Below are 25,018 nucleotides of genomic sequence, written 5' to 3' on the forward strand. Positions count from 1 at the left end.
TTCGGGGAGGGAGGTCGTTGGATTTGAGGATGAGGACATCGTTCCTGAGACGAGAGAGATCTCTGGTAAGGGTGGTGAGGTTACGTTCGATGTAGTGAAGGGAGTTTGAAATAAGAGTGAGGGGGTAAATATGGTGTGGGGGGAGGAGGACAAATGGGGTTCAGAGTTAGCTGCGGAGGGGGGTCTGCTCTGAGGAGGCAATGAGCAAATGCAGGCAGGAGGCCTGATCTGAGGAGGAGAAGAGCCGAAGCGGGTAGGTAAGCAGGGGGGGCTGTAGTTGTATGGGAGAAGGAGTGGCATGTCGGGGTATGAAGGGGAGAAGGGACATCTGTGGATGAGGAGTTTTGAGATAGCAAGGAGGTACAGTTGTGGATTGGTGTGGGAGTGAGAGGAAGATAATGGGAAGAATATCGTACAGCGAGGGAGAGGATCAGTTGGGAGAAGAGGTGTGGGGGGAAGTGAGATTCAGAAGGTGTGAGGCTGAATTGGGAGGGGAGGAATGAGGGGGTGGAGGAGAAAGGGAAGGGGAATCTGGGTGAGGAGTGTTGTGATTCGGTGGATATGAGGATGAGTTGGGATAGGAGTAGTGGGGGGGGTTGGAGGAGGAAAGGAAGGGGAATCTGGTTGGGGAGTATTGTGATACGGTGTGAGAGAGGATGAGTTGGGAGAGGAGGAGTGAGGGGGTGTTGGAGGTGGAATGGAAGGGGAGACAGTGAAAGAGGGCACTGAGGGAGGGGTCATAGGGAGAGGAATGGTTGGGCTGATTGGGTGCAAGGGGGATTGGGAGTGAGGGGGTGTGGAGAGGATCAATGGGAGAAAGGTGTTATAGTGAGAAAAGGGGGAATGGGTGTTGACGTTTGCATAGTGTCATTAGATGTTGAAAGGTCAGGGGCGGGAGAAGTGGGCTGGTGAGGCGGGGTCGAAGGGGAGAGAGGAGGTGGGAGGCTGTTGGTGGAATTGGAAAGTTGGATGGTCAAGGATCTGAAATGAAGTTCGAAGGTGTTAAGATGGGGTACGGCCGCTTGGATGAGGATGTTACCAGTTTTAAATATGGAGATGTTGATTTCCTCACGAAAGGTTGGAGAGGGAGTGGTGGAAAGTTTGTCGCCATGGGGTATTTTGGAGGTTTTAGTGACTGGGAGATGTTGTGTGAAAATGCTTTTCCATTTAGAAGGGCGTTTTGGAGTAGGAGATGTAATTCGTTTTAATGGGGGCGGTAGGGCTGTAGTAGTTGTTAACAATAAGTGTTTCAGGATTTCGAATGAGGAGGTTGTGTTTGAGTTTTTTTCTAGCGTTTTTAGAAAGATTGGGGGGGTACGGAATGGACCAGGAGTTGGGACCATGTTTAGATAAAGAAAAGTCCTGGGAGGGGGAGGGGATATTGAGAGGAGGCATATTCGGCAAAGGAAAGAAGTAGGGGAGAGGAGAATCAGATAATCACGTGAGCAGTGGGTTGAGGATGTGGAGGAAGAGAATTGGAAAGGGAGAAGCGGAAAGACGCGGTGTTGGGAAAGGGTAAGGGGAGGATTCGGAAAAGGAAGAGCAAGGAAAGGGAATGAGAGAATAATATGAGAGAAAGGGGCCAGAGAATATGAGTTAAGTAAGATACGAAGGGAGTGAGCAGAACAAAGTCCAGCGAAACAAACAAATCACATCACCGTTGCATATGGTGGAAGCAATATTAAGGCAATGTTGAAATATCCCCAAAAACAGCAAACAATCAATCCTTGCAAAGCTATACAGGGTGAGGATCGCTGGTATTTAGGACCAAAAGTACTGGGTCATTAGATTGCACATATTCACAGGTTGGGTGCATTGTTAAAGCAGTCCAGCGAATCAAAACAATCATATCACAGATACATAAAAGAAGGTTATGGGCCATAGAGCAGTGGAAGATAATTAAGACATATATAGAACTGGCGCTAGTTAGAAACATCAAAAGTCAAAACCATAAAAAAAGCATACGAGGGGCAGATCGAAAAATTAACAGGACATGTAGGATGCATCAATATAGGGGGACGAAGTTCAGGATAAGGCCACAAGGTGGAGCTCCAGGCTAAGGAAGGGAGCAATTTAAAATTCCAAGGAAAAATAGCCCAGGAGTGTTTCAGTTGAAAAAGTGGCTCTTTTGTTCTAGTGGCAACGGGTCCATCTTGAGGGACCTCGAAGTCGTCAGATCTTGGCTTGGCATCATTTTGTAAGGCTAGATTAGATCACGCAATATTGTTGCAGCTGTTATTACCCCATTGATGTCAGCGCTGCTTAGCTCCTGAATTTCACTCTGCCCTGCCCTAAATGTATAATCGGCGCTCCCTGGAGATGTAGATGTACACTCCAAACAGCAAGCTGCTGTAGGACAGGCTGTTCTCAGAACTCTCTTTCAGACTGCTGCAGCTGGCACGGGCAACCGCCGCTAAGGAGGTAACTGCTGTTTATTCTATGCACAGATATGAATTCAGCAGCCCACATGCCTTGAACGGAATATGCTACTTACCAGTATGCATCTGTTCTTGGCATGTAGGGCTGCGGACATTCATATCGCCCGCCCTCCTCCCCGGTGCCTGTCGCAGCTGTAGCACTCAGAATCATTTTCAGGCATGGTCATCACTTTCAGTATTACACTCCATCTCTGCCACAATGGCGAAAAACAATCTGGGGATGGAGAGGATGCCCATGCGCACTGTAGTCCAGGGGAAGAGCCACCTATCTTGTGATACTTCGAAGACTCTTCCAGGACAACAATGTGCAATCATCCGGACCCAACACTAGGCGGCGATCTATGCACAGATATGAATGTCAGCAGCCCTACATGCCAAGAACAGATGCATACTGGTAAGTAGCATATTCCTACTATATGCCAGTCCTTGAACTTTAAAAAATGTCTAGCCGTAGTGACCAAGTAACTATACTTGTAGGTCCACCATTTACATTAACAGCAGTGTTACGTTGACTCTTTTATTCTACCTAGTTCTTATCTATGAGATGATACAAACACAGACCATGATGAACCTGTATGTTGATGGCACGTGTAGCTGTAGATACACATGCTTTGCATACACCTGGATTCTTTTTTAGGGCTCATATGTGTGCAGCTTGTTTTTGTTCGAAGAAGTATTTTCGAGTCACGAGGTGTAGTGACTCCACCTATTGTAGGCAAGGCGCAATGGCATTGGTGCCATAATCAGATTGTTTTTCTCCGACGTCGTCGTGTTCAGATGTGTATTCAGAAGCTCCAGTTCGACGCCACTTGGTACTCTCGTTGGACCTTCGTCACCATTCCTCATTGGTACAAGCAACCCTACTTTTTCATCGGTTTCCCATCTGGTGCTACTTTGACTCTGCTCTTTCTTCAAGATTGACAAACTCCAACATCAGGGTTCTGCTTCTTCAACTCCATCACCCTCAACAGATGAAAATGACTATGTGATGGAAAGGACTCGTTATTGGTTCTGCCCATCTTGCCATGCAATGTATTCCTGGACCGGCTTGCACAAACTTTGTAACCTGTGTCTGTCCTGTGAACACCAAGAGGAATACTGCACTGCGTGCCTTCCAGTCCGAAACAAAAAGACACATCGCAACCGCCAGGCGTATCACATTGTCTCAGCTACAATGGCGCAACGTCAAGAATAAAAAGCCAATCCAGATATCTTCGGAGAAGGCGAGGAGGAAACTCTGCAGTAGCCGGGTGTGTCCGGTGTCGATTATGAAGATGCGTTCCAGTCGGAGGCCTCTTGCTTGGAATTTTTTTAAAAAAAATTAAATTATTTTATTTATAAATTTTCAAACAAAAAGGTAACAAAAAAATAATAATACATAAAGTGCAGCTGATTATCATACATTCATGCGATATCACATACAGATCCGTAGTAGCAAGGGGGAATCATTACATTGTTTTATTAAAAAACATGAAATCAGGAAGTTCAGGCAGCTCGTCATTAATACCGTGTACATAGCACAATGCTCAATCGTCCTCAGACCGGGTCAACATATAGGCAGTATACGGTCCCCACACATCCTGGGGTCTTGATACACTTGGTAAATTCTTCTGCATAGCAAAGAAGTTGATCACGACAATAGGCAATATCATGCAGCCATTGATTTATCAGTGGTACAGGCTTACCATCCCATGTTAAGGCTACTCTGCGTTTAGCCAGTTGCAGGGTCAACGCCACCAGTTTACGCACACCTGGCGGAAGCTTAGAGACATTTCCCAATAGGCACAGCTTCACATCATTGACAATCTGAACACCCACCATTTCAGTCAGCACCGTTGTCACTTCAACCCAAAAAGCAGTAACTCTGGGGCAGGTCCATGCCTAGTGCAGAAAATCTGCACTATCCATACTACAGCGTTTACAACAAGACATTTGGGGGCATATGGCGCACATACATGCCCTAAGGGCATCATATGGCACCTTTGGTTTTTTTGAAAAAAGCTTTTTAAAGAATTCGCAACTTACCACTTAACTGGAAGTTGGTGGTAATTTGCGAATCCTTAATGGCATTTTTTGAATATTTTTTCTTTGATACATTGCAATTAAGGAATCACAAAATTTGCGATTCCTTAAGTGCAATCGCAAAATAAGGAATAGCAAATTTTGCGATTCCTTATTTTGCATCAAACATGTTACATACATACCATTTAGCTAATTAGCATTCGCAAAGGCCGAAATTCGGCCTTTGTGAATGCTAATTAGCTTGATACATATGGCCCTATGTGAGGTGAGACCCTGCAAACACAATTACCAATAATACAGGTTGATGAATGTATCTACAAATGACAGTCGTTTACTACACTTCACACTGGCATTCCTTTACGCCTCGGAATCCAGTTTTTTTATTTTTTTTTAATTGTTGTACATAGTTTACCTTGAATAATGGTTCCAAAAATGCCTTGTTGTATGCAAGGTCTTACGTAAGCCCCAACTATTAATCTTTCAACAAGGCATTTCCTAGTTCTACGACCGTCTTATTTAAGGTTCTTCTATTCTTCAGATTATTGTGATCCCTGTAAATAAAAGCCTCTTTGGATTGTGAGTCGTTCAAAACTCCCTCTAACTCTTGCACACACACCAGGAAAAAACTGAAGACCTTGCTTGAAACCTTTGTAGAAACTGTGGTCCTGTTATTAAATCCTTAAGTGCTGCAGCACAGTGCCCCCACCTCCAGGTAACAGAATTAACTGGCAGTTGGGTGAGGGTGGAGCCACTTTTAAAAGCTACGCAAGGCCAAGATGACCGTAGAATCTTGTGGGATTTCAAACTACCATGATATTTCGGCCGAGATTTGAGGCCTTGATGCAGCAAGATCCCAGGACACACCTAATGTTTCTGTAGCCCAATGGTCTGATCTTCAGCACCACATTGCCGTTGAATACAAAGAATCGCTCCAACTAGACCAACACTGCTTGATTGTCTTTTTAAGCATATGCGCTATCTAGCTTTTGAGGAGCTTGACTCTGTTTGCAGTTGTCCTTGATAATCTTGGTGGCTAATTGTGGTATGATCCAGAGGAATCTGGACAGTATATGAGCCAAAAGAAACAATTAGGTGTGCCTGAACATATGAATCTGAAGTCAAATCTGCTTTCCTACACAGGCTTCTTGAGTAACTTGCCTTAAAAACACATGATATAAATATTTGTTCTTATTTCTAATTAAGTTTCAAGCAGAGGTTTAGATCTGAAAGATGTTACATTTGCATTCAGTTATGATTATTTGTTTACCTCACCAGAGCTACTCCTGCTGACTAGAACGTACTTTCTGTAGTAGAAAACGTGGTACAGTTTGCACCTTTTTTATTTTCTTCCAAAATCGCAAAGAAAGCAGACGTCCTAGTCACAGTTCTTTGAGAGACATATCTGCAAATCGACCCTAAATTACTATGACTGGTATAAGGTTGTTGTTTCAGTGTGGTAGAGGAGCCAGAGGTGATTAAGCTGCTTGTCATAGACAGGCAGAAGGAAATAAGTAGCTTTATTAGAGATTTAGACATTTCCCCTCATGAATTTGATTCAGTTTAATTAAAAACATTTGGATTTTCAGGCTTCTAATGTTGGAGTTATAAATGTGACACTATATATAAAAAATCATAAGTGCACAAAAGAAAATTTGGGTAAATCAGGACAGTGAAACAACTTAACAAAGGACTTAAAAGATAACCACAACGTTTAAAAACCAATGATGTTTAAAAAGGATAAACCACGCATTTTTAATATAAACACTATTAAACACTAATTTTTAAAGCATATAATTCACCACACAAGAGGCGCTTAAAACAATAGAACTGAATATGGTATTCATTGTGAAGTGAGAACATTAATAAGGCTGTGCACAATTAGTTTTGCATTCTTATTCACACTAGCAATGGGAGCTTTTTCCTCCTAGCTTCTGTCCTTCTAAAATTTTGAAGACACAACTGTCAAGTGGAGCTTGACCTAAATTCTCTGTCTCTCTTCCTCTTTCTCAGGGCTGGACTTCACCTGTGACACTAATCGAATGAAAGTGTCCATTAGGGCCTGGGCCCGCACCGTGGAGCAGCAGACGCTCATCCAGAAATGGTACCATAGCTTCATCTCAAGTCACCACCAGTTTACCATGTTTGACAGTGTGCTTGAGGTGGATCCAGAATGTGCCACTCCATTTAAGGCTGCGACTGGAAGCAGTGGTGAGGCCCTACAGAACTTTACTTTTCCCTGCTATTTGAAATGTTGCAAACCTGGTCTTAAACACCGTAGTCTGAGCAAGGTCTGATAGGAGCTCTTTTGTAAATGCCACAGCTTTTCAAAAGTTGAAACATTTCCAAACGTTAAGGAGAATATGTTGAAGAATTTGATAGCATCTATTCGTAGCATGTATTGGCCGTAAATACAGATGCTTAACATATTCTGCCATCTAATGTTGGGGTTGGACTGTTGCAAATTATTTTTCTTCAAACAAGTCTTTGAGTCACGAGATATTGTTACTCCTCCTCCATTGTGTATTGTGCTTGTTACTCAACTCCTTTGTTAGATTGTTTCTTTCCACTGTCGGGTTCTAACATAGATATCGCAGATCCATGGCCCGAAACTCAATTCCAGCACCAAGGCCTTTTTCAGCACCCTGTTGCCTTCAACAATGGCATAGACAATCGCATAAACCGGCTGGTATTATGGAAATGTTCAATTCGTCTGCCCAGGCTCAACCTTTCACATGTCTTTTTTCCGGTCACATACACTCCACGGCAATGAGGGATGGAAAAGACACCCTTCAGCTTCTGCCAGATACTCCAGTCAAGACCAACACAGAGTGTGCAATCTCTATTTATGTGAGACGTGCCTGGCGTTCTGTTAGAAAAAGACACTTTGGCAATGAAGAGAATGTCATTGGGCCCACTCCACCAAGCACTGATTCACCGAAGATACACCCGATATTTTCGGGTGACAGTCACCAGACCCTGAAGAAGAACTGAGAGATACCAAGGCACAGACGGTGCCAACAGACATCCCTATACTGCTGCTAGCAGTGGCGACAGCTCTGACTCCAACCCTGATCCATATCTACTAGGGCACTATACAAAACTGGGTTTTTGTTGCATACTCCCCGCCCCCCTTCCTCCCCCCGCCACTGCAAACACACGCACACACTCTTTTTGCCTGGAATTTGATGCAACTTTCACTGAAGTGTACTGGGTTCCTGATAATCAGGTCCCCAGTACCAATGTCCTTTCCCTAAAAAAGTACAATGTTTTCCCCAATTTGAAAAACCTCTAGCACTCTCTGTAGGTCCCTATTAATTGGTAGCCTTGGTACTTAGGGTCTGAGGTACTAAAGAGGGTCCCTAAGGGCAGCAGCACAAATTCTGCCACTCTAGAGAACCCAGCATGAAGCACATGCAAGGCTTCCATTTGCTGGCTGTGTGTCTTGCTGCAGACAAAAATGAAAACTTGTCATGTCACACCTCCCTGTGTGCCATATCCCTTAACAATGCATGTAATATTTGTAAGTCACCCCTACAGCAGGCCTGAAAGCTCTAAGGCAGGGTGCTTAATACTACATGCGAGGGCATACCTGCATGAGCAGATATGTCCCTGTGCTGATCAGTCGGATTCTTGCCAGTGCAAGTGACCAGAGAAGCCATTTTAAGACATGTGCTGGACACTAGTGAAAATGAGTTCCTCAGCTACATGATGGATTGACTCAAAATATAGATGTTTGGTATCAAAAATATCATATTGATATACCCACCCTGATGCCAATGTTGGATTTACCAATACATACACCCAGAGGCCACCTTAGAGGTGCCCCCTGAAAACCTACCAGCCTCTGATGTGCTTGCTGACTGGTTTCTGCCACCCTGCCACCTGAGACTCTGCTCTTACCTCCAATGGTGAGAGCATTTGCTCTCAGGAGACCCAGAACAAAAGCCAGTCTGGGAAGAGGGTGTAGCACCCCCTCCCACAGGATGACCTGCTGGTTAGCATCCCTGGGCCGGCAAGCTTCAAAGAACTGCCGTTTTTTGCATGCAAATCTGATTCCCTTCCCAGGAAAGGGAGCCCCCCCCCCTCTTGTCTAGAGCCCCATTGGTACCTGGACAGATGGGAAATTAGCTAGTCAGGTAGGTGTGCCACCTCCAGGCTGGTGCTACCCCTAAGATGGGCTATAGCAAGGTCGACACCATTTTTCATGAAGTGGTCATATAGAGGGCGTAGTGATCCCAAGGGTCAGTAGCCCATTGACTACTACCCGATATTTCCTAATGCCGCTAAATTCAGTATTTAGGGGAGCCCTTGGCACTATAGTAGGAGATCCTGATGACCTAAGAAGAGAGAGGACACCGAAGAACCGCAAAAGCATAGAGGAGAGAAGAAGTAGTGGACGTTGTACTAACCCTGCCGGCATCCCTCCTCGAAAACTGTGCCGAAGTAGACTCATCCTGCAGCTGTTGACTCCAGAAACCCAGGAGGACTACATGCCTGTAGAAAAGGCCCAAGACCTCCCTTGAACAGTGGACCTGTTCCCCAGCACCCTGCCAACACCTAAAGCAACCACTGCACCCGTTGCCCCTGGCCCGAGTTGAAGTGGGCCACTGGTGCCAACAAGGTTCCCCAGTCCTTCAGAGCTCAATTCCATTGTGGTTTCAACCCTCATGGACTCCCCAATGTCTCCTCCAGCCTCTACATGTTGGCCTCCTTGCCCAAGACTACTCCCTGTAAGAAAACACGAAGCCTAAAGTCACCACTGCATCCGTCTCCCCTGAGCCACGGAGAAGAGGACACCAGGTGTCCCTACACCCGAGCATCGTAAGACTTGAACCCCCTGTTTGTGCGACCTGACTGGCTTTCCACCTAGAGCCTGCAGCCTCTTTTCGCAGTGACTGATCTCCATAGAAACCTATAAGGACCCAACGCTATATTGCGCTGTGCACCTGGCCACGGCTGGTGGTGTGCTGCTGGTGCTGCCTTTGACCTTGCCTACCACTCACCTTAACTCCTGAAGATTGGTCTTGTAAGGCGCTGCACTATACCTATTTGCAGAACTTGTTCTTCCTTTCATAGGATAACATTGCAAAACTCAAATTGCACAGTAGTCACTTTTTGAAGTGAAAAGAATTTATATTTAAAAACGTACTTACCTGAACCATTTTTCTCTTGTTCCTAAATATGAATATACTTGCTATTTTTATAAATTGGTGTGGGTTTCCATCTTGAGTCGTGTGTGTAATTTATTGATCATTGTGTGTATTTGGAAATGTCTTGCACTCCTCTGTGTTAAGCCTAAGGCTGCTCAACCACACTGTCCTCTAACAGACCACTTTGGGATTTCCATTGCAAGCCCCTGTCCACTCATAAGGGAATCTCTGAACTCTTTTCATGGTATATCACATTTTTGATGTATCACATAATAAGCCAGCTTTCTACAGGCATGCAAGTACATAAGCAAAAGCCTAACAAACACCAACAAAAACTGGTAAAGCGGCTATAGGGACCCCACTGCCCTCGGGCCATGGTGGTCTCAAACAGGAAATACAAAGATTGTCGCGATGTTCCTAAAGACAGGGGAAGGTGTCTGTACAGTCTGTAGTGCAAGTGGATTAGAACAGGGTAGCCTGGTGGTCACCCTGGGAATCCATTTTGTTGGATTTAATGCCCTCACACACCCTTTCAGGTGTCATGCTTCATCATTTGGGCCTGCTCCTCGTTGGGTCGGCGGTGCAATACCCAACGGGTAACACCTCATAGAGGGGCTCTTTGGCGGAGATCTTTTTCCAACTGCCGTATAGATGAAGTGCGGGTATGGGGCCAGGATTTAGGGTAGACGTAGTGGAGTGAGATAAAATAAAGCTAGTGGTACCGGAGACACTTTATTCAGGAGGGCCACTGCTTTAGTTAAAACCAATTTCCTAGAGGAGAGTAGTGGAAAGTGATGTTTCCTACTCTCTTCTGGAGTGTGTTAGAGTCCGGTCGACATGTTTCTCGCTACTCTAAAATTTATTGAGCGATTCTTCAGGACCAAGGGGACTAATTTAGCAAGTATCTAAGTGAGAATGTAACTGTCTACACTATTGTCACTAGATGGTGTATGTCGGCTCATATGGCTACCATCCTAGTGGGTGAAAAAAGGGGGGGGAAACTATATTACCCTTCTCCAGGTTGCGATTGTTAATACCTGTTGGGAACAAAGAGAAGGGATAAAAAAACATATCGCAAAAGAGTTGTAACACATTGCTTTACAGACTGTGATACCTGTGTATAACGCATGCTGTGATTCATGCGTGGCGCAGCATAGTTACACACATGTGACACGTACTCTCAACAGTGGCAATTCAGTGGGAGTGACTTGTGAAAGATAAAGATAAGACCAAAATCTTGTGTTTAAAAAGAAAAGAAAATACCGATTTGGTATTTAATGCACGCAGTTATTCATGACTCACCTAAAGTTAAAAACAATCAGACAACTACAGTGTCCAGCGGGTAAAGCTTCAGGAGATCTTCCACCACAATGCTATATATAGGGGGAAAGATCTCAGTTGTATTTGGCACAGATCATAGTATCCTGGTGATGTTATAAATCTAAGGGCAATGGAATACATGAATATACGAAGACTCATTTTGCAGTAGTACTCAAGGAATGTGTCTAATTACCCAGCATGTTCAACATAAGCAATACTATTCAGCAATGAGAGCGTTTTCAGAGGTGATGTTGTGGCTCAGACAAGTGCGATAAGTGGTAAGTTACTCCATTGGGTGAGGTAATTATAAAGTTTTGTAGATGGAGTATTTCTTATCATGGTTAAAGTAATGCTCTGTTTGTTATGACTTATAACCCAGGGGCATTGTCTTTGTGTGTGTCTAAATGAAACTGCCCCAAAGATATATGTAATTTTGTTAAATATAATAAAAATGATGTCCAGCGTATGTCAATTGGTGAACATTAGAGGATTCTGTGTTCAATAAAGAGTTCAGCCTGGTCCTGCTTAAGTGCTCATGGACCAGTTCAAAAGTCAAATTGCAAAACCTGGAATCCGTTATACTAAACAGGTGAGATTCGGGTTTGTAATCCTACTCGGGTTCTTCTAAAAACGGAACAGACAAGAGCCCGCCCGTTTAGATTTACACTGAGGAACTAGGCGGCTGTTTGCAGTAAACATACTGCTCCGGTTCCTTTTTAAACAAACGTGCGCCCGTGTAAGTTATACGCGCGAGCGCGCTGTTGTGTTTGTTATATCACCGGTTGGGTTTCACCGCATGTGTGTACACGCCGGTAATCTTTCTTACTTGGCTATATTTTTTATATATGTGTCAACCAAGCGTACGCCCGTGTACATTATACACGCGGGCGCGCTGTTATGGAACCCAATGTGATATTACCGGTCGGGTTTGTGCATGATGTTAATCTCTTTGGCATTTTTCCGTATATCATTTTAAGCTGGAGGGAAGGCCGGCTGTGTAGATAACGCGGCGGGAGACTGAATTCAATGCCAGGCATTACTGTTATTAAACATTAAAGAAGGGGGAGCGCATTTCATGACACTTACTTGATGAATGCCTGAGCTTCGTGTCAAGCACCTACCCCTCGCTGCTGGACCCGGGTGGAGGCAGTGGGAGGGGTTGGAATTGTTTATAAGGGAAGTTAACGTGGATCCCATTGGTTAACAGTAATGGCAGACATCTTGTAGTGGTAGATGGTTGCTATATGTTTATACCCAGATACAGCTAGGTGCCTGTACGATTAGGTATCTGTGTGTGTATTAAAAGGAAACCTACAATGTTGGGTGACGAGCCTCACATTAATATAATTGATTAAATAATCACTTGTTATAGCTGGGTTTATTCTCGCACTTGATTTGGGTGAGGGGGGGGGGGTAATCGTTTTTTTCTACCCCTTGTTGGACTGTGGATCAGACAGCAAGCATAAAGCTATCTTACTGGGTTTTGCAGTAAATGTTAAATTCTGTATTAAAGAATTACATTAATGAAATACCAGCCATATATAATGGTTTTAAACCATTCTTGTCTTAGATCTCGCAACGGAGTGGATATCTTTAGGATATATGGGGGAATGTATACTTGGGGTAGTCTAGTGCCAAGACTATTATCTCAGTTCTTAAGGGAGCAGTATATGGTTGGATCATTATAGTGTTGGTAGTGTATGTACTAAAATGGTCATTTCAAAGGCTAGCCCAGGGTATGTCTTCGTTTAGGCCCTTGCTGTTGGAGGACAATCTGTGAATCCAACGTTGTTCCTTGTAGAACAGTCCTTCCTTAGATGTCTGGGGACTGGCTTCAAGGACAAGCCATTGGAAAGAGTCAGCTGTATGTTGCATTTCTAGGAAATGCTTGCACATTTTGGTGTTATTCTTTTTGCACCTGAAATTGCTTCGGTGTTCGGATATCCTGGTCTTTACATTGCGTGTTGTCATGCCTATATAATATAGGTTGCAAGGACATATGATGAGGTAAATACAGTTAGAGCTATTGCAATTTGTATGGCCTCTCATTTCCCACTTGAAGGTGTCAGATAGGGTGATAGATTTGTATTTTTTGGTGAGGGGGCACGCCGTGCAGTTCCCACATGGGTAGTGTCCGATGACTGGTGGCAGACCCCATAATGTGGCTTGCCGGTTGGGTTCATTTTTTGTCTTTGGTCTGGTATGGATCAGGATATCTTTCATGTTCCTCGACCTTTTAAAGGCAAACCTCGGTTGGTCTATCTTGAGGGTGCCAGTGTTTACGATGGACCAGTGACGTTTCACAATTTTCTTTATTTTGTTTGATATTGGTGTGAAAGTCGTCACACAAGTCATGGGTTGGGCAGTTGCAAGGTCTCGCTCTCTGGGTTCAATCAGGCTCTCCCTATTGTTGTTCTGAGCTCTTTTCAAGCTTCTTTTTATGTCTCTGGTAGGATATCCTCTTTCCCTCAGGTTCCTTGAAAGGATAGCAGACTCAGTTCTGTAATTGGTCATGGTGCTACAATTGCGCCGTATCCTGAGGAATTGCCCATACGGTAAGTTGGATCGTAGGGCTTTTGGATGATGGCTGTGGTAGTGGAGCAGGCTATTGCGATCAGTGCTTTTTTTGAATAAGGTAGTATTCAGGGAACCACTTTCCAAACATATCGTGAGATCAAGAAACGCTATGTGATTATTTGAAACAGTCATGGTAAATGACAGATATGGTAAGAGCATTCATCCATGCAAAAAACTCTTTGTACGAGTCTTCGCTGCCAGACCAGAAGATCAAGATATCGTCTATATAGCGTTTATATAGCTTTATGTTCTCATGGAAGGGGTTAGTTAGAGGGGCTATGTTGGTTTCTTCAAAATGTGCCATATACAGACATGCTACACTGGGGGCTACAGTACTCCCCATGCAAGTTCCTTGTACTTGGTGGTAGTAGGTACCCTTAAATTCGAAGTAGTTCTCAGTTAGGACCTTTTCTGCACATTCCATGATGAAGCTGATGGGCGTAGCAGACGTCCACTCAGTCTTTTCCAAAGCAGTGGCTATAACACCTAGGGAGGCCCTCTGTGGGATGTTGGTGTAGAGGGCCTCAACATCTAGGGTTAACAGGTAATCGATAGAACTGGTCTCATTGTAATCCTGTAGAAGGCGTAGTAGATCTGTGGTATCCTGAATGTAGGAAGGTATTTGTTTTACAAGGGGCTGTAAGAAGTGGTCGCAGAATTTGGAGAGTGGTTCCAGTACTGAGTCTATCCCGGAAACAATAGGGCGACCCGGAACTGGAGTGACCCATTGTGTATCTTTGGCAACGTGTAGAAATACGGAACTTTCGGGTTCCTTTTAACAAGGAATTCAGCCTCCTTCTTACTAAGCCAGCCCTGACATTCTGCTGACTCCACCATACTCACAATTGATAATGCGAGTCGTTCTGTAGGGTTTTGGTTAATGGCCTTGTAGTATTTTGTGTCATTAAGTTGTCTTTGACATTCTGTCTCGTAATCTACAGTATCCATTAATACCGTGGCGCCACCCTTGTCTGCTTGTTTAATTGTTAGCAGAGGGTTGTTGGATAGGACATCGAGAATCGTTCTTTCTTCTCTCGACATGTTGCTGTATGTCGAGGTGTTGGTTAGTTTGTTGATGTCTCTCAAGACTGCTTGTTCATAAGTTAGAACTTCGCTGGGTACCATGCCGCTGTGAGGGGTGAAGGTAGAGGCGTTATGTAACCCTGAGTCCTCTATGGGTTCTTGTGGTTTCCCATCAAAAAATGCCTGTAGTCTTATTTTTCTGAAGAATTTTTGTAACTCCACTGTTTGGAGAAAGTCGTCAATGTTGGGCGTCGGGACAAAACCTAGTCCTTTTTGGAGGACCTTCTCTTGTTTCTCAGTTAATTGGTGGGAGGAAAGGTTTACTACGAGACTCATTTTTTGCTCGTTTTGCTCCGAGTGTCCATCCCTTGGGGTGTCGTGTCCTCCCATTGCACCCGTTTGTCGGTTGCGTTCCCTCTCTTTCGCCATCGCCCTCTGCCCCAACCTCTGTCTAAAAAAGGCTGGTTACCTTGGGGGGAAAATTGAGGGGGATACTGAGGTCCAAACTGTGGTATGGCCTGCGGGAACTGTGGATATTGCCACATTGGGTGTCCTGGGAATGGTAGTGGGGGGGGGAGGGGGGGTATGTGTATTGTCCCCTTCTCCCACCTCTTCCACCCCGTCGTGGGCGTGTCTGCCATTCATCCCCACTGGAATTGCTGTCACTATAGGACCCTCTTCTTGACGAGTTGTCACTTGAATCAGAGAGGTATCCCCCGCCCGAAGGGGTATAGTCTTTTTTAAGATATGGGTATACTTTTTCCTTGTCAAAGCGGTCAATATCTTTTTGTAGCTTATTGACTTTTTGTTTCATCAGGTAATCCTTATGTTCACTTATTTCTTTATTGATTTCTGCCAATTTAGTTTTAAACCCTGGGTTGTTCCCACTTTTCAGTGTCGCCTCTAGTGCCTGGATTTTTTCCAGCAGGGCGTCCGCCAGGCGTTTCGAAGTATTGACAATCAAAATCAATAAGTCATGTGTACACTTCCAGGATATCTGGGACCATTCCACCTTAAACTGTCCATCTTCCCAGAAGATCCTGGGAAAGTTTTTGACAATTAGTCCATTCGGAGCGATTTTGGCCTTGAAATATTCCGCCATTAAAGCGCCATGTAAGCTGATCCTTATCCACTCTCTTTTGAGATCAGAGAGTGTTTTCCAGTCAGCTGTGTTGCTACCCGTTGCCATGTCGCCGTCCATGTTTAAAATAGAGGGAGTCCTGAGGATAGCTGCGGCATCATCCTCACCGAAACTTAGTCCTTGTCCCTCCATTTTGAGTGGGGATGGACTGGGATGGGATGTTGTTCTGGGGATCCGAGCCTGGCTTATTGTTGCTAGGCAGGGAGGTTAAATCGGGGGACAGAGCTACTCTTACGCACCAAAGGAAAACTCCTACGGGTGTGAACCGTGCAGAGAATTAGTATCAAAAGAGAGGAGTCTTGGGCTATTACTGCTCTTATCAGAGCAGAAGGTCCATACACGACATGCCCAATTAACACAAAATACAAAGATTGTCGCGATGTTCCTAAAGACAGGGGAAGGTGTCTGTACAGTCTGTAGTGCAAGTGGATTAGAACAGGGTAGCCTGGTGGTCACCCTGGGAATCCATTTTGTTGGATTTAATGCCCTCACACACCCTTTCAGGTGTCATGCTTCATCATTTGGGCCTGCTCCTCGTTGGGTCGGCGGTGCAATACCCAACGGGCAACACCTCATAGAGGGGCTCTTTGGCGGAGATCTTTTTCCAACTGCCGTATAGATGAAGTGCGGGTATGGGGCCAGGATTTAGGGTAGACGTAGTGGAGTGAGATAAAATAAAGCTAGTGGTACCGGAGACACTTTATTCAGGAGGGCCACTGCTTTAGTTAAAACCAATTTCCTAGAGGAGAGTAGTGGAAAGTGATGTTTTGTTTCCAAAGCTCCCTACAAGAAAAAGGACAGAATCATAAGCCCTGCATTATTTGATTCTTCTCCTCCTTCTTCAAATTCTCTTCCTTTACCTCCTGCTTCACCTACACTGCCATTAACGCAACCTCTGCCAGTGCATCCATGCTCCCCTGAACACTTGCCCTTAGAGCAGCCACATATCTCTCCTGCACATTCGTCCATAGGGGATATAGATCCTGGGGAGGAGGTACCATACAATGCACCATACTTCCCAGACTCACTAGGGGATCCCCAAGACTCATGGGACTTATATGATGCGAATCCTGTAGATGACACCGACCGAACCTACATCCCTCTAAACCATTGCCACCGGATGATATCACGTCTTACCACGACATCATTGGTAGGGCAGCACATTACCACAAAGTGGAGATACATACACATGAACATGAGCAGGATTTTTTGGGTAGAAACGCTAATTAGATCACAAAAACAGCCCAGTCCCTTCCCCTGTTAAAGGACATGCTAACATCCACTCCACATTTTTAAATAACCAGTTAAATCTTGATTTGTCTATTCAATAATAGATAAGTCATATTACCTCTGCCTATCAGACCCTGCATACATCAGGAGCCAGGTCACCTGGGACTCCCTGGTAGTACATTATGCTAGGAAAAGAACAGATTTGCATGGCACTGGGAACGCCCCCACCCACACAGACAAAGTAAAAAAATATGATGCAGCAGGTAAACAAGTGTCCGCATAAGCAGCCAACCACATATGCATTGCAAACTCTTTTTGTTTCCTCTCCCGTTACAATTGTGTCCAGTGGAACGAGATACAGGAGCTATTACAACACCTCTCACCAATACGAACAAAAAGGGACTCCTTTAGTAAAAGAAGGTAGGGCAGTATCAAATGTCACCATACAATGTGCATTAGATACTGTGGATACCAGTGAACGGGAGGTAGATACCGGCATACTCATTAGACGCTCCATTTGCCACGAGTGGGAGCTCGACCAACATGCTCTCGACGCAGTCTTCTCCCGATGGGGCAGACCTCACCTGGATCTATTTGCGACGGAGATCAACGCAAAATGCCAACATTATGCAAGCTGGCTTCCCCAGAAAGGATCTCTAGGGGGTGCATTTTCGATCGCACGGTGCAACGTATTTGCTTACGGTTTTCCTCCATTTCCCCTGATCCCCAGGGTCCTTCGGAAACTGAAAGCAGAGCATTGCACACTGATCCTGGTCGCCCCAGCGTGGCCACGCCAACACTGGTTTACAGAACTCCACCTTCTATCGCTGGAGCCTCCGATTACTTTCATGCCTTACCCGCATCTCCTCACCATGAACCAGGGACAAGTCCAGCATCCAGATCTGACATCTCTCAGATTATCGGCTTGGCTCCTGAGGTCAGAGAATTCCAGGACTTGGATATCCCTCAGAACTGCAGGGTCGTCTTAGCCCGGGCCCAGGCTGACAGTACCAATAAGACATATTCTCTTCAGTGGAAGAGATTCTGCTTATGGTGTAAAGCTAACAAACTGCACCCGTTCTCGTCATCTCCGGCACAACTGCTGCCCTACCTGCTTCACCTGGCCAACTCGGGATTAGCTCATGCCTCAATCAAGGTCCACCTGGCATCCATATCTCGGTTCAGATGCTCTTCGTCTGGTGTTTCCCTATGGTCCAATAGACTGGTCAAGCAGTTTCTGAAAGGCTTATTCAGGACTTATCCTCCAGTGAGACCTTTACCACCTACATGGCAGCTCAAGATTGTCCTGGCACAGTTGATGAAACACCCCTTTGAGCCGATGCATAAACTGGATCTCAAATACTTGTCATGGAAAACAGCTCTCTTGCTGGCTCTCACGTCAGTAAGGAGGGTGAGTGAGCTGCAGGCGTTCTGTATTCAGGACCCGTTCCTTCAGTTTAAACAGGACAGAGTCATTCTACGGACTAACCCAAAATTCATACCAAAGGTTCCGTCTGCTTTTCATCTAAACAAACCTATTGTCCTGAGATCTTTCTTCCCTAATCCATCTTCAACAGCGGAGAGGTCTCTACATTCCTTAGATCTGAAAAGATGTCTGAAATTCTCCCTTCATAGAACAGAACAATTTTGCAAGTCCAGGACACCAATTATTTATTGCCTTCAGCAGGCCCAGGAAGGGCCTACCATTGACAAAGCAGAGCATTTCAAGGTGAATCTCTGCGGCCATCGCCTTGTGCCACCAACAGGCGGGACATCCTCTCCCTGCCAAAGTTCGGGCTCATTCCACTAGAGCGGTTTCCACCTCCAAGGCGCTCTTTTCTGGGGTGCCCATTGTTGACATTTGCAGAGCGGCGACATGGAAGACACCACATACGTTCACCAAGCACTACTGCTTGGAATCGGAACTTATTAAGGATGCAGCAGTGGGACAGGCGGTGCTCAGTCATCTATTTCACTAGAGGTGAGCCTTCTTCCCTTCATCCCACCTTTCCTATTTCCTAATTGCACATTTCTTATCCTGCTACTGTTTGCAGTTTATTCTGTTGCACTATTGATAAGGTATTATCAAGTGTCTTACATGCTATATTATGCGAAATGTGCTGCCTACTACTTGCTACTCTGATTCAGGCATGTGAATCTATGAAAGATACCCATAATACTGGATAAGAAATGCGTTACTTTCCTGTAACTGCAGTTATCCAGTATTGGTATCTTTCATAGATTCATATGCAACCCACCTGCCTCCCCTGGAAGGGCTCACCTCGGTTCTCTCAGTAGGTACTACTTAGCACTGTGCTTACGAAAATCTGAGGGACTAGGGCTCCTTCCAGGAAGGTTCTAGAGGGTGGTAGTAGCTGATTGGCTCCTGGCCAAAGTTTGGTCCTTTTTTAACAAAAGGACTCAGATAGGTTACTAATGTGAGGCCTCCGGCCTATTAGTGTATATATGTCTTTATGACATTACTATTTTTATATACCGGGGACTCCCACCCCGACGACGGGGAATGATTCAGGCATGTGAATCTATGAAAGATACCAATACTGGATAACTGCAGTTACAGGTAAGTAACGCATTTCTTAAGCCAGATATACAACAACACCTTTAAAACCTCCCATTGATGGTCAGAACTTATCTGGACCACAGGTGGATGAAATGTTAGAGAAGCTAAAAAAGAGTACTGACACTAACGCTATGGGAGTCCTCCCAACATTTTAACTCTTTCGCAGGGGTCCATCTAGAGGTGCAGCAAAAGTGGGTACATAACAGAATTAGGCAGTGGTCATAACCAACAATTTACTAGAGGTGCATAGTATAGGCCACACTATACAAACCATAGAGGACAAAGACGGGGGTCCACCGCTAAAACTCCCCCATCTCCATAACAGTGACCACCTAAGTCTCCCCGGCAGCATATTACACCAGTCGGGGGGACAGCTACAACAAAACCACCATCAGTGGACAAACATCACCACAAATCAGCGGTCCTCGCTATAATCAAGGACGGGTATTTCTTAGAACTCAAGGACACACCCCCTACAGTAGCACTAAGAATTCAAACTGTCACTATAACATCTTACACTACTACACAACGAAGTACAAGCTCTACTTGAAAACAGAGATATAGAAATAATCCCAAAACAACATCAGGGACACTGGGTATAGTCACTATATGTCCTCAATCCCAAAAAAGACAAAACCTTGAGGACAATTTTAGACCCAAGACCGCTGAACAGTTACATCTGCTGAGAACATTTCCACATGGTCACACTACAAGAAGTGATACCATTGCTACAGCAAGGAGATTTCATGACGGCATTAGACCTCAAAGATGCCTATTTCCATATTCCCATACATCCAGCGGACCACCGCTATCTCTATTACCAAGTCAATAGGCAGCAGTATCAGTTCAAGGTCCTACCATTTGGGGTGACTACAGTCCAACGAGTATTAACCAAATACCTTGCAGTGGTAGCAGCACATCTCAGAAGAGGAGGCATGCTTGTTTTCCCCCATCTAGACGAAGGGTTCAACCAAACAGACATTTTTTCAGGACACCCGACAGGTAATCAACATTCTACACAAATTGTGTTTTTCTCTCAAAATAAAGCAAGTCTCACCTGCAACCTCTACAGATAAAACCATTTCTAGGTTCTATACTAAACTATGTCACAGCCAAAGCATACCCTAGTCCAGAAAGAGTAAAACAATTCAAACTAGCATTACCTCTGTTTCAACCACAAACTCAGCTCCCATTAAAAACAGGCATGAGTTTTTTCAGAAGGATGGCGTCATATATAGCCATAGTACCAAATGCTCACCTACATATGTGTCCCCTTCAATGCACTCTTCAGTCACAATGGTCTCAAGCGGAGGGGTATCTGCAGGATCTAGTGTTGGGTGGGCCAGCGACCCATTGCTCTCTGAAGTATTAGAGCAGCAACAATCTTTTGCAGGGTCTACACTTCGAAGCCCCAGTTCCTCAGATTATCATTGCCACGTATGCATCTCTTTGGGATTGGATAGCACATATGCAAAGCCTCATAGTACATGGTCTATGGTCAATACATCAAAACACTGTCACATCAGTCATCTAGAGCTTCAAGCAATTCTGCTAGCGCTGAAAGCTTTTCACAGTCATCTTCACAACAAGATAGTAGTAATATGTACAAACAACATGACTGCAATGCACTATATTCAAAAACAGGGTAGACCCACTCATCACAGCTAGCCCTCCTAGCAGAATGCATCTGGCACTGGGCAATATTTCACAAAATGCAACTCCTAGCAAAATAACTACATGGGGTGGCCAACGACTTGGCAGATATGCTCAGCAAACGCACCAACAAGTGCATGAGTGGGACTCAATATACCAATCCTTCACTCCTCATTCAGATGGTAAGGAAGTCTGAAGATAAACCTGTTTGCCACTCACCAAAATGCCATGTCTCAAAACTTTGTCTCCAGGATTCCACAGCAATACTCCAAGGGCAATGGCCTGTGGGTGAACTGGTCAGGGATATTTCAATAAATTTCCCCCCCCTTCTCGCACTAATTCTTTTGTGGTGCAAAAGCTGACACTAACAACTCTTACATTAATCCTAATAGCCCCAACATGGACATGGCAGGCATGGTTTACAACCCTACTGCAACTATCAGTAATGCCACACGAAAAACTAGCTCTTTGTCCACATCTCCTAGAACAGAATCAAGAGAGAGTGATGCATCCAAATCCCAAACACCTCAATCTAGCGATCTGGGGTACTGAGAGCCTAGAAGTTGGGCACCTTAACTTACCACAAGAATGTATGGATATATTGAAACAAGCAAATAAGCACATAGACCAACTAGAAGATCGTGCTATCCACCAAAATGGAAAAGATTTGTTCATTACTGTTTAAATTGAAAAAAAAAATCAATATTTATCTCCAACAGTACAAGACCTCACTAGTTATCTCTTCCTCCTATAGCAAGTAGGATTTGCTTATACATCTATCAGATTATACTTAGCAGCCTTAACTGGTTACATGCAAACAGGCAACACATGTCACTTTTTAAAACACCAGTGATCAAAGTCTTCATGGAACGACTAAAAAGAATCGTACCACCTTCCATTCCCTCAGCCCCAGTCTGGAAACTTAACATCGTCCTAACTAGACTTATGGGGCCACCATTTGAACCATGTCAATCCTGTGAACTTAAATTCTTTACATGGAAAGGTTCTTTCCTAGTGGCTATCACTCCCCTAAAGAGAATAGGTTTACTCCAAGCACGTAACTTAGAAGAACCGTTCTTTCAAATACTTCCAACACAATTGGTACTCCATACTATCCAAAGGTTTCTACCAAAGGTAGTGACAGCCTTTCACACAAGCCAAACTATAGAGCTACCAGTTTCCTTCCCTAAACCAGACTCAGTAATGGAAAGGGCCCTTCATACACTCGATGTTAAAAAGGCTTTAATGTTCTACATAGATAAAACCAAATCCTGTAGGAAAACACAACTCTTTATTACATTTACAATGTCACAAAAGGTCTCCCCCATTTCCAACACAGGAATTGCTAGATGGATAGTTATATGCATTCAGATTTGTTACCGCAAAACAAAACTGATATTTACAGTACCTCCAAGAGTTCTTTCCACACATAAAAATGAGCCACAATGGCTTTTTTAGTAAACATTCCAATAGATGATATTGGTTAAGCAGCTAGATGATATAACCCACTTACAGTTACAAAACACTAGTGTGTTGACGTCTTAGCTAATCAACAAGCTAGAGTGGGTCAAGCTATATTAAGAACTCTTTAAAACATCTACGTCAACCAATCACTCTCTACCACATAGGGGAGCACTGCTTTACATTTGATGCAAAGCATATGTATCTATTGCCAACACATGCTATGAATGGACTAAGTTCCTTATTCTGTAAGCATCTATTCGTAGCGTGTAGTGCCATAGATTCATATGCACCCACCCTCCTTCCCGGAAGCTATTGGCTAAAGTATATTCTTATCCATCTACCATATTATTTACATGAATTTTACTTGCATGTTTATCTTGTCTATCACTTTATTGCTCCTATCCTAATGCTCACCTGATAAGCCAAAAACAAACTACCAAAGGAGCCGGGGAACATGCACAATACACAATGGAGGAGGAGTCATAATACCTCGTGACTCAGACTTCTTTGAAGACAACTTGCAACAGTCCAAGCCCAACAAACGATGGCAGGATATGCTAAGCATATGAATCTACGGCACTACACGCTATGAATAGATGCTTACAGGGTAACATAGTCTTTCTCCACAACATAATTTTTATTTTGCTTCAATGATTGTCCATTTAATAAACCCCCGCCCTCATTGTAACTCTTCATATTAACTATAGCGTAAAACCAGTAAATAAGACCACCATTGGCAAAGTCTGTAGATCTGGACTTGGAAGGCTCGAGCAGGTTTATATTTATTTAGGTGCACATATTTATACTTAGCTATGTTGAAATTGGATATTCTCAAAGGTGTGATGCAGGCTGTAAATTCACATTTTTCTGGACACAAGTCTCCAGTTGGAGGAAATTAAGACTCGCATGTAGTAGGAATATTCCTTGTCAGGCTGGAAACTGATTAAAATGTATATTTTCCATTTAACGTAAGAGCTCAACCGCCTCATGTCTTTTCATTCTGTCTTCCCTTTTCAACCATGACTTGATAACAGCCAAGTTTCCCATCTCAGGTGCCATTTCAAATTCAGTCACCCATGAACAAACGGTGAATCTTCCGGACACTAATTTACAAAAAATTCAATGTAGAACACAGCATGAAAAATTGTCTGAAGTCTGCTAACATGCTAATGCTTTCCCTATTGAATTGGGTATGTGCTAGTTTGCCTGTTAGAAGATCATGGATCATGCCCATGACCAAGGTGCGACCACACAAGTCTTGCTCAGGAAGATCTTAACACACAGGATGAATTTATTGCGTTTAACATGACTGTGATGTGGTAATTTATTTTAGATTTGCAATCCCATCTGCTTTAAAACATTCACATTAACTTTGGCTCCTAGGTTATGTCTTGTGACTCCTTTCTTTGTTTGAGCTTCTCTTGTCATCGGTTGGGTTCTAGTTATCAACTGCCTTTATGGCGGCTCTCTCTGCTACTGGAGATCTCTGACTGTAGATGATAGGACTATTGTTATCACTGTCAAAGGACAGTTGATGTAAAAGGTAATGGGTGGTAGATGGTAATTGAAACATATGCTATACCTTGGAAAATTAAGCAAGAAGACAACAATCTTTGGTATGACCGGATTTTTTCCCTATACCCCCTTGTCGATATGCAGAAAATCTTAAAGTAAGTTAAAATTGCAGGTTTGCCTCTGCTCGTATTAGGTCCTTAAAAAGGATGATTCAGGAAAATTATAGGTGAGGGGGTGGCTTAGGCTGCAGTTAACTTTGCAGCATCTCTTTCCATGGCACAGAACAAGGAACCTGCACCATTCTGTGACCAACCGAGTCTTAACATTGAGTTCAACACCATTTTTAAATAGTAGCATTATCGAGGCAACAGAATCTTTTGGAAATAAAATTATTCCCATATGAGATGATTTCTTTCTTTTTGCCAGCATACTTTAATATGCCTATATGCACCTTAGTGCATCAAGACGCTTCTCTGGACACAGATTTAACTCTTTCTTAAATGACGATATTTAATCACTATTCAGTAGCAAAGTATTTGCGTTAACATGCTGTGAGAAATGTTTCTTAAGTTAGAGTCCATTTTCTGCAGAGTCTGTTGTCATCAGAGATATGGATTTCTTCATGTTGATATTTTTCAAAACTCCTAGAGAGTTTAATCTTCCATTTAGTTACTTATCATTCAAGAGAATGCAAGATTTGCAGTGTGAATCTTTTCTGAATTCACTTGCTGTGCTTTGTTCCACCTTCTAGTGGTTGGGTCCAGAATGCTCCACTTTTTAGTAGTCCTTCCTCTATTTTAGTTTTTTGTTGTTGTTGGGCGTCGATGGATCCCCAGTTTGGCATCTGCTGTGATGTTGTAGGCCCTCCCTTGGAAGTTTCCACCTTTGGTTGCTATCTTCAGAT

General features: G+C 44.0%; 1 protein-coding gene across 1 annotated transcript in view; it reads left to right on the forward strand.

Moving 5' to 3' along the window:
* LOC147685381 (uncharacterized) overlaps positions 1-25,018 on the forward strand; it is a 354,664-nt gene that overhangs the window by 298,683 nt on the left and 30,963 nt on the right. The window contains exon 12 of the mRNA XM_086941295.1: positions 6,471-6,668. Within this exon, the coding sequence (XP_086797421.1) occupies positions 6,471-6,668 (198 nt within the window). The remainder of the gene's footprint in view (positions 1-6,470; positions 6,669-25,018) is intronic.

The sequence above is a fragment of the Lissotriton vulgaris genome, chromosome 10 (genome assembly GCF_964263255.1).
Source record: "Lissotriton vulgaris chromosome 10, aLisVul1.2, whole genome shotgun sequence".
Taxonomy (NCBI): Eukaryota; Metazoa; Chordata; class Amphibia; order Caudata; family Salamandridae; genus Lissotriton; species Lissotriton vulgaris.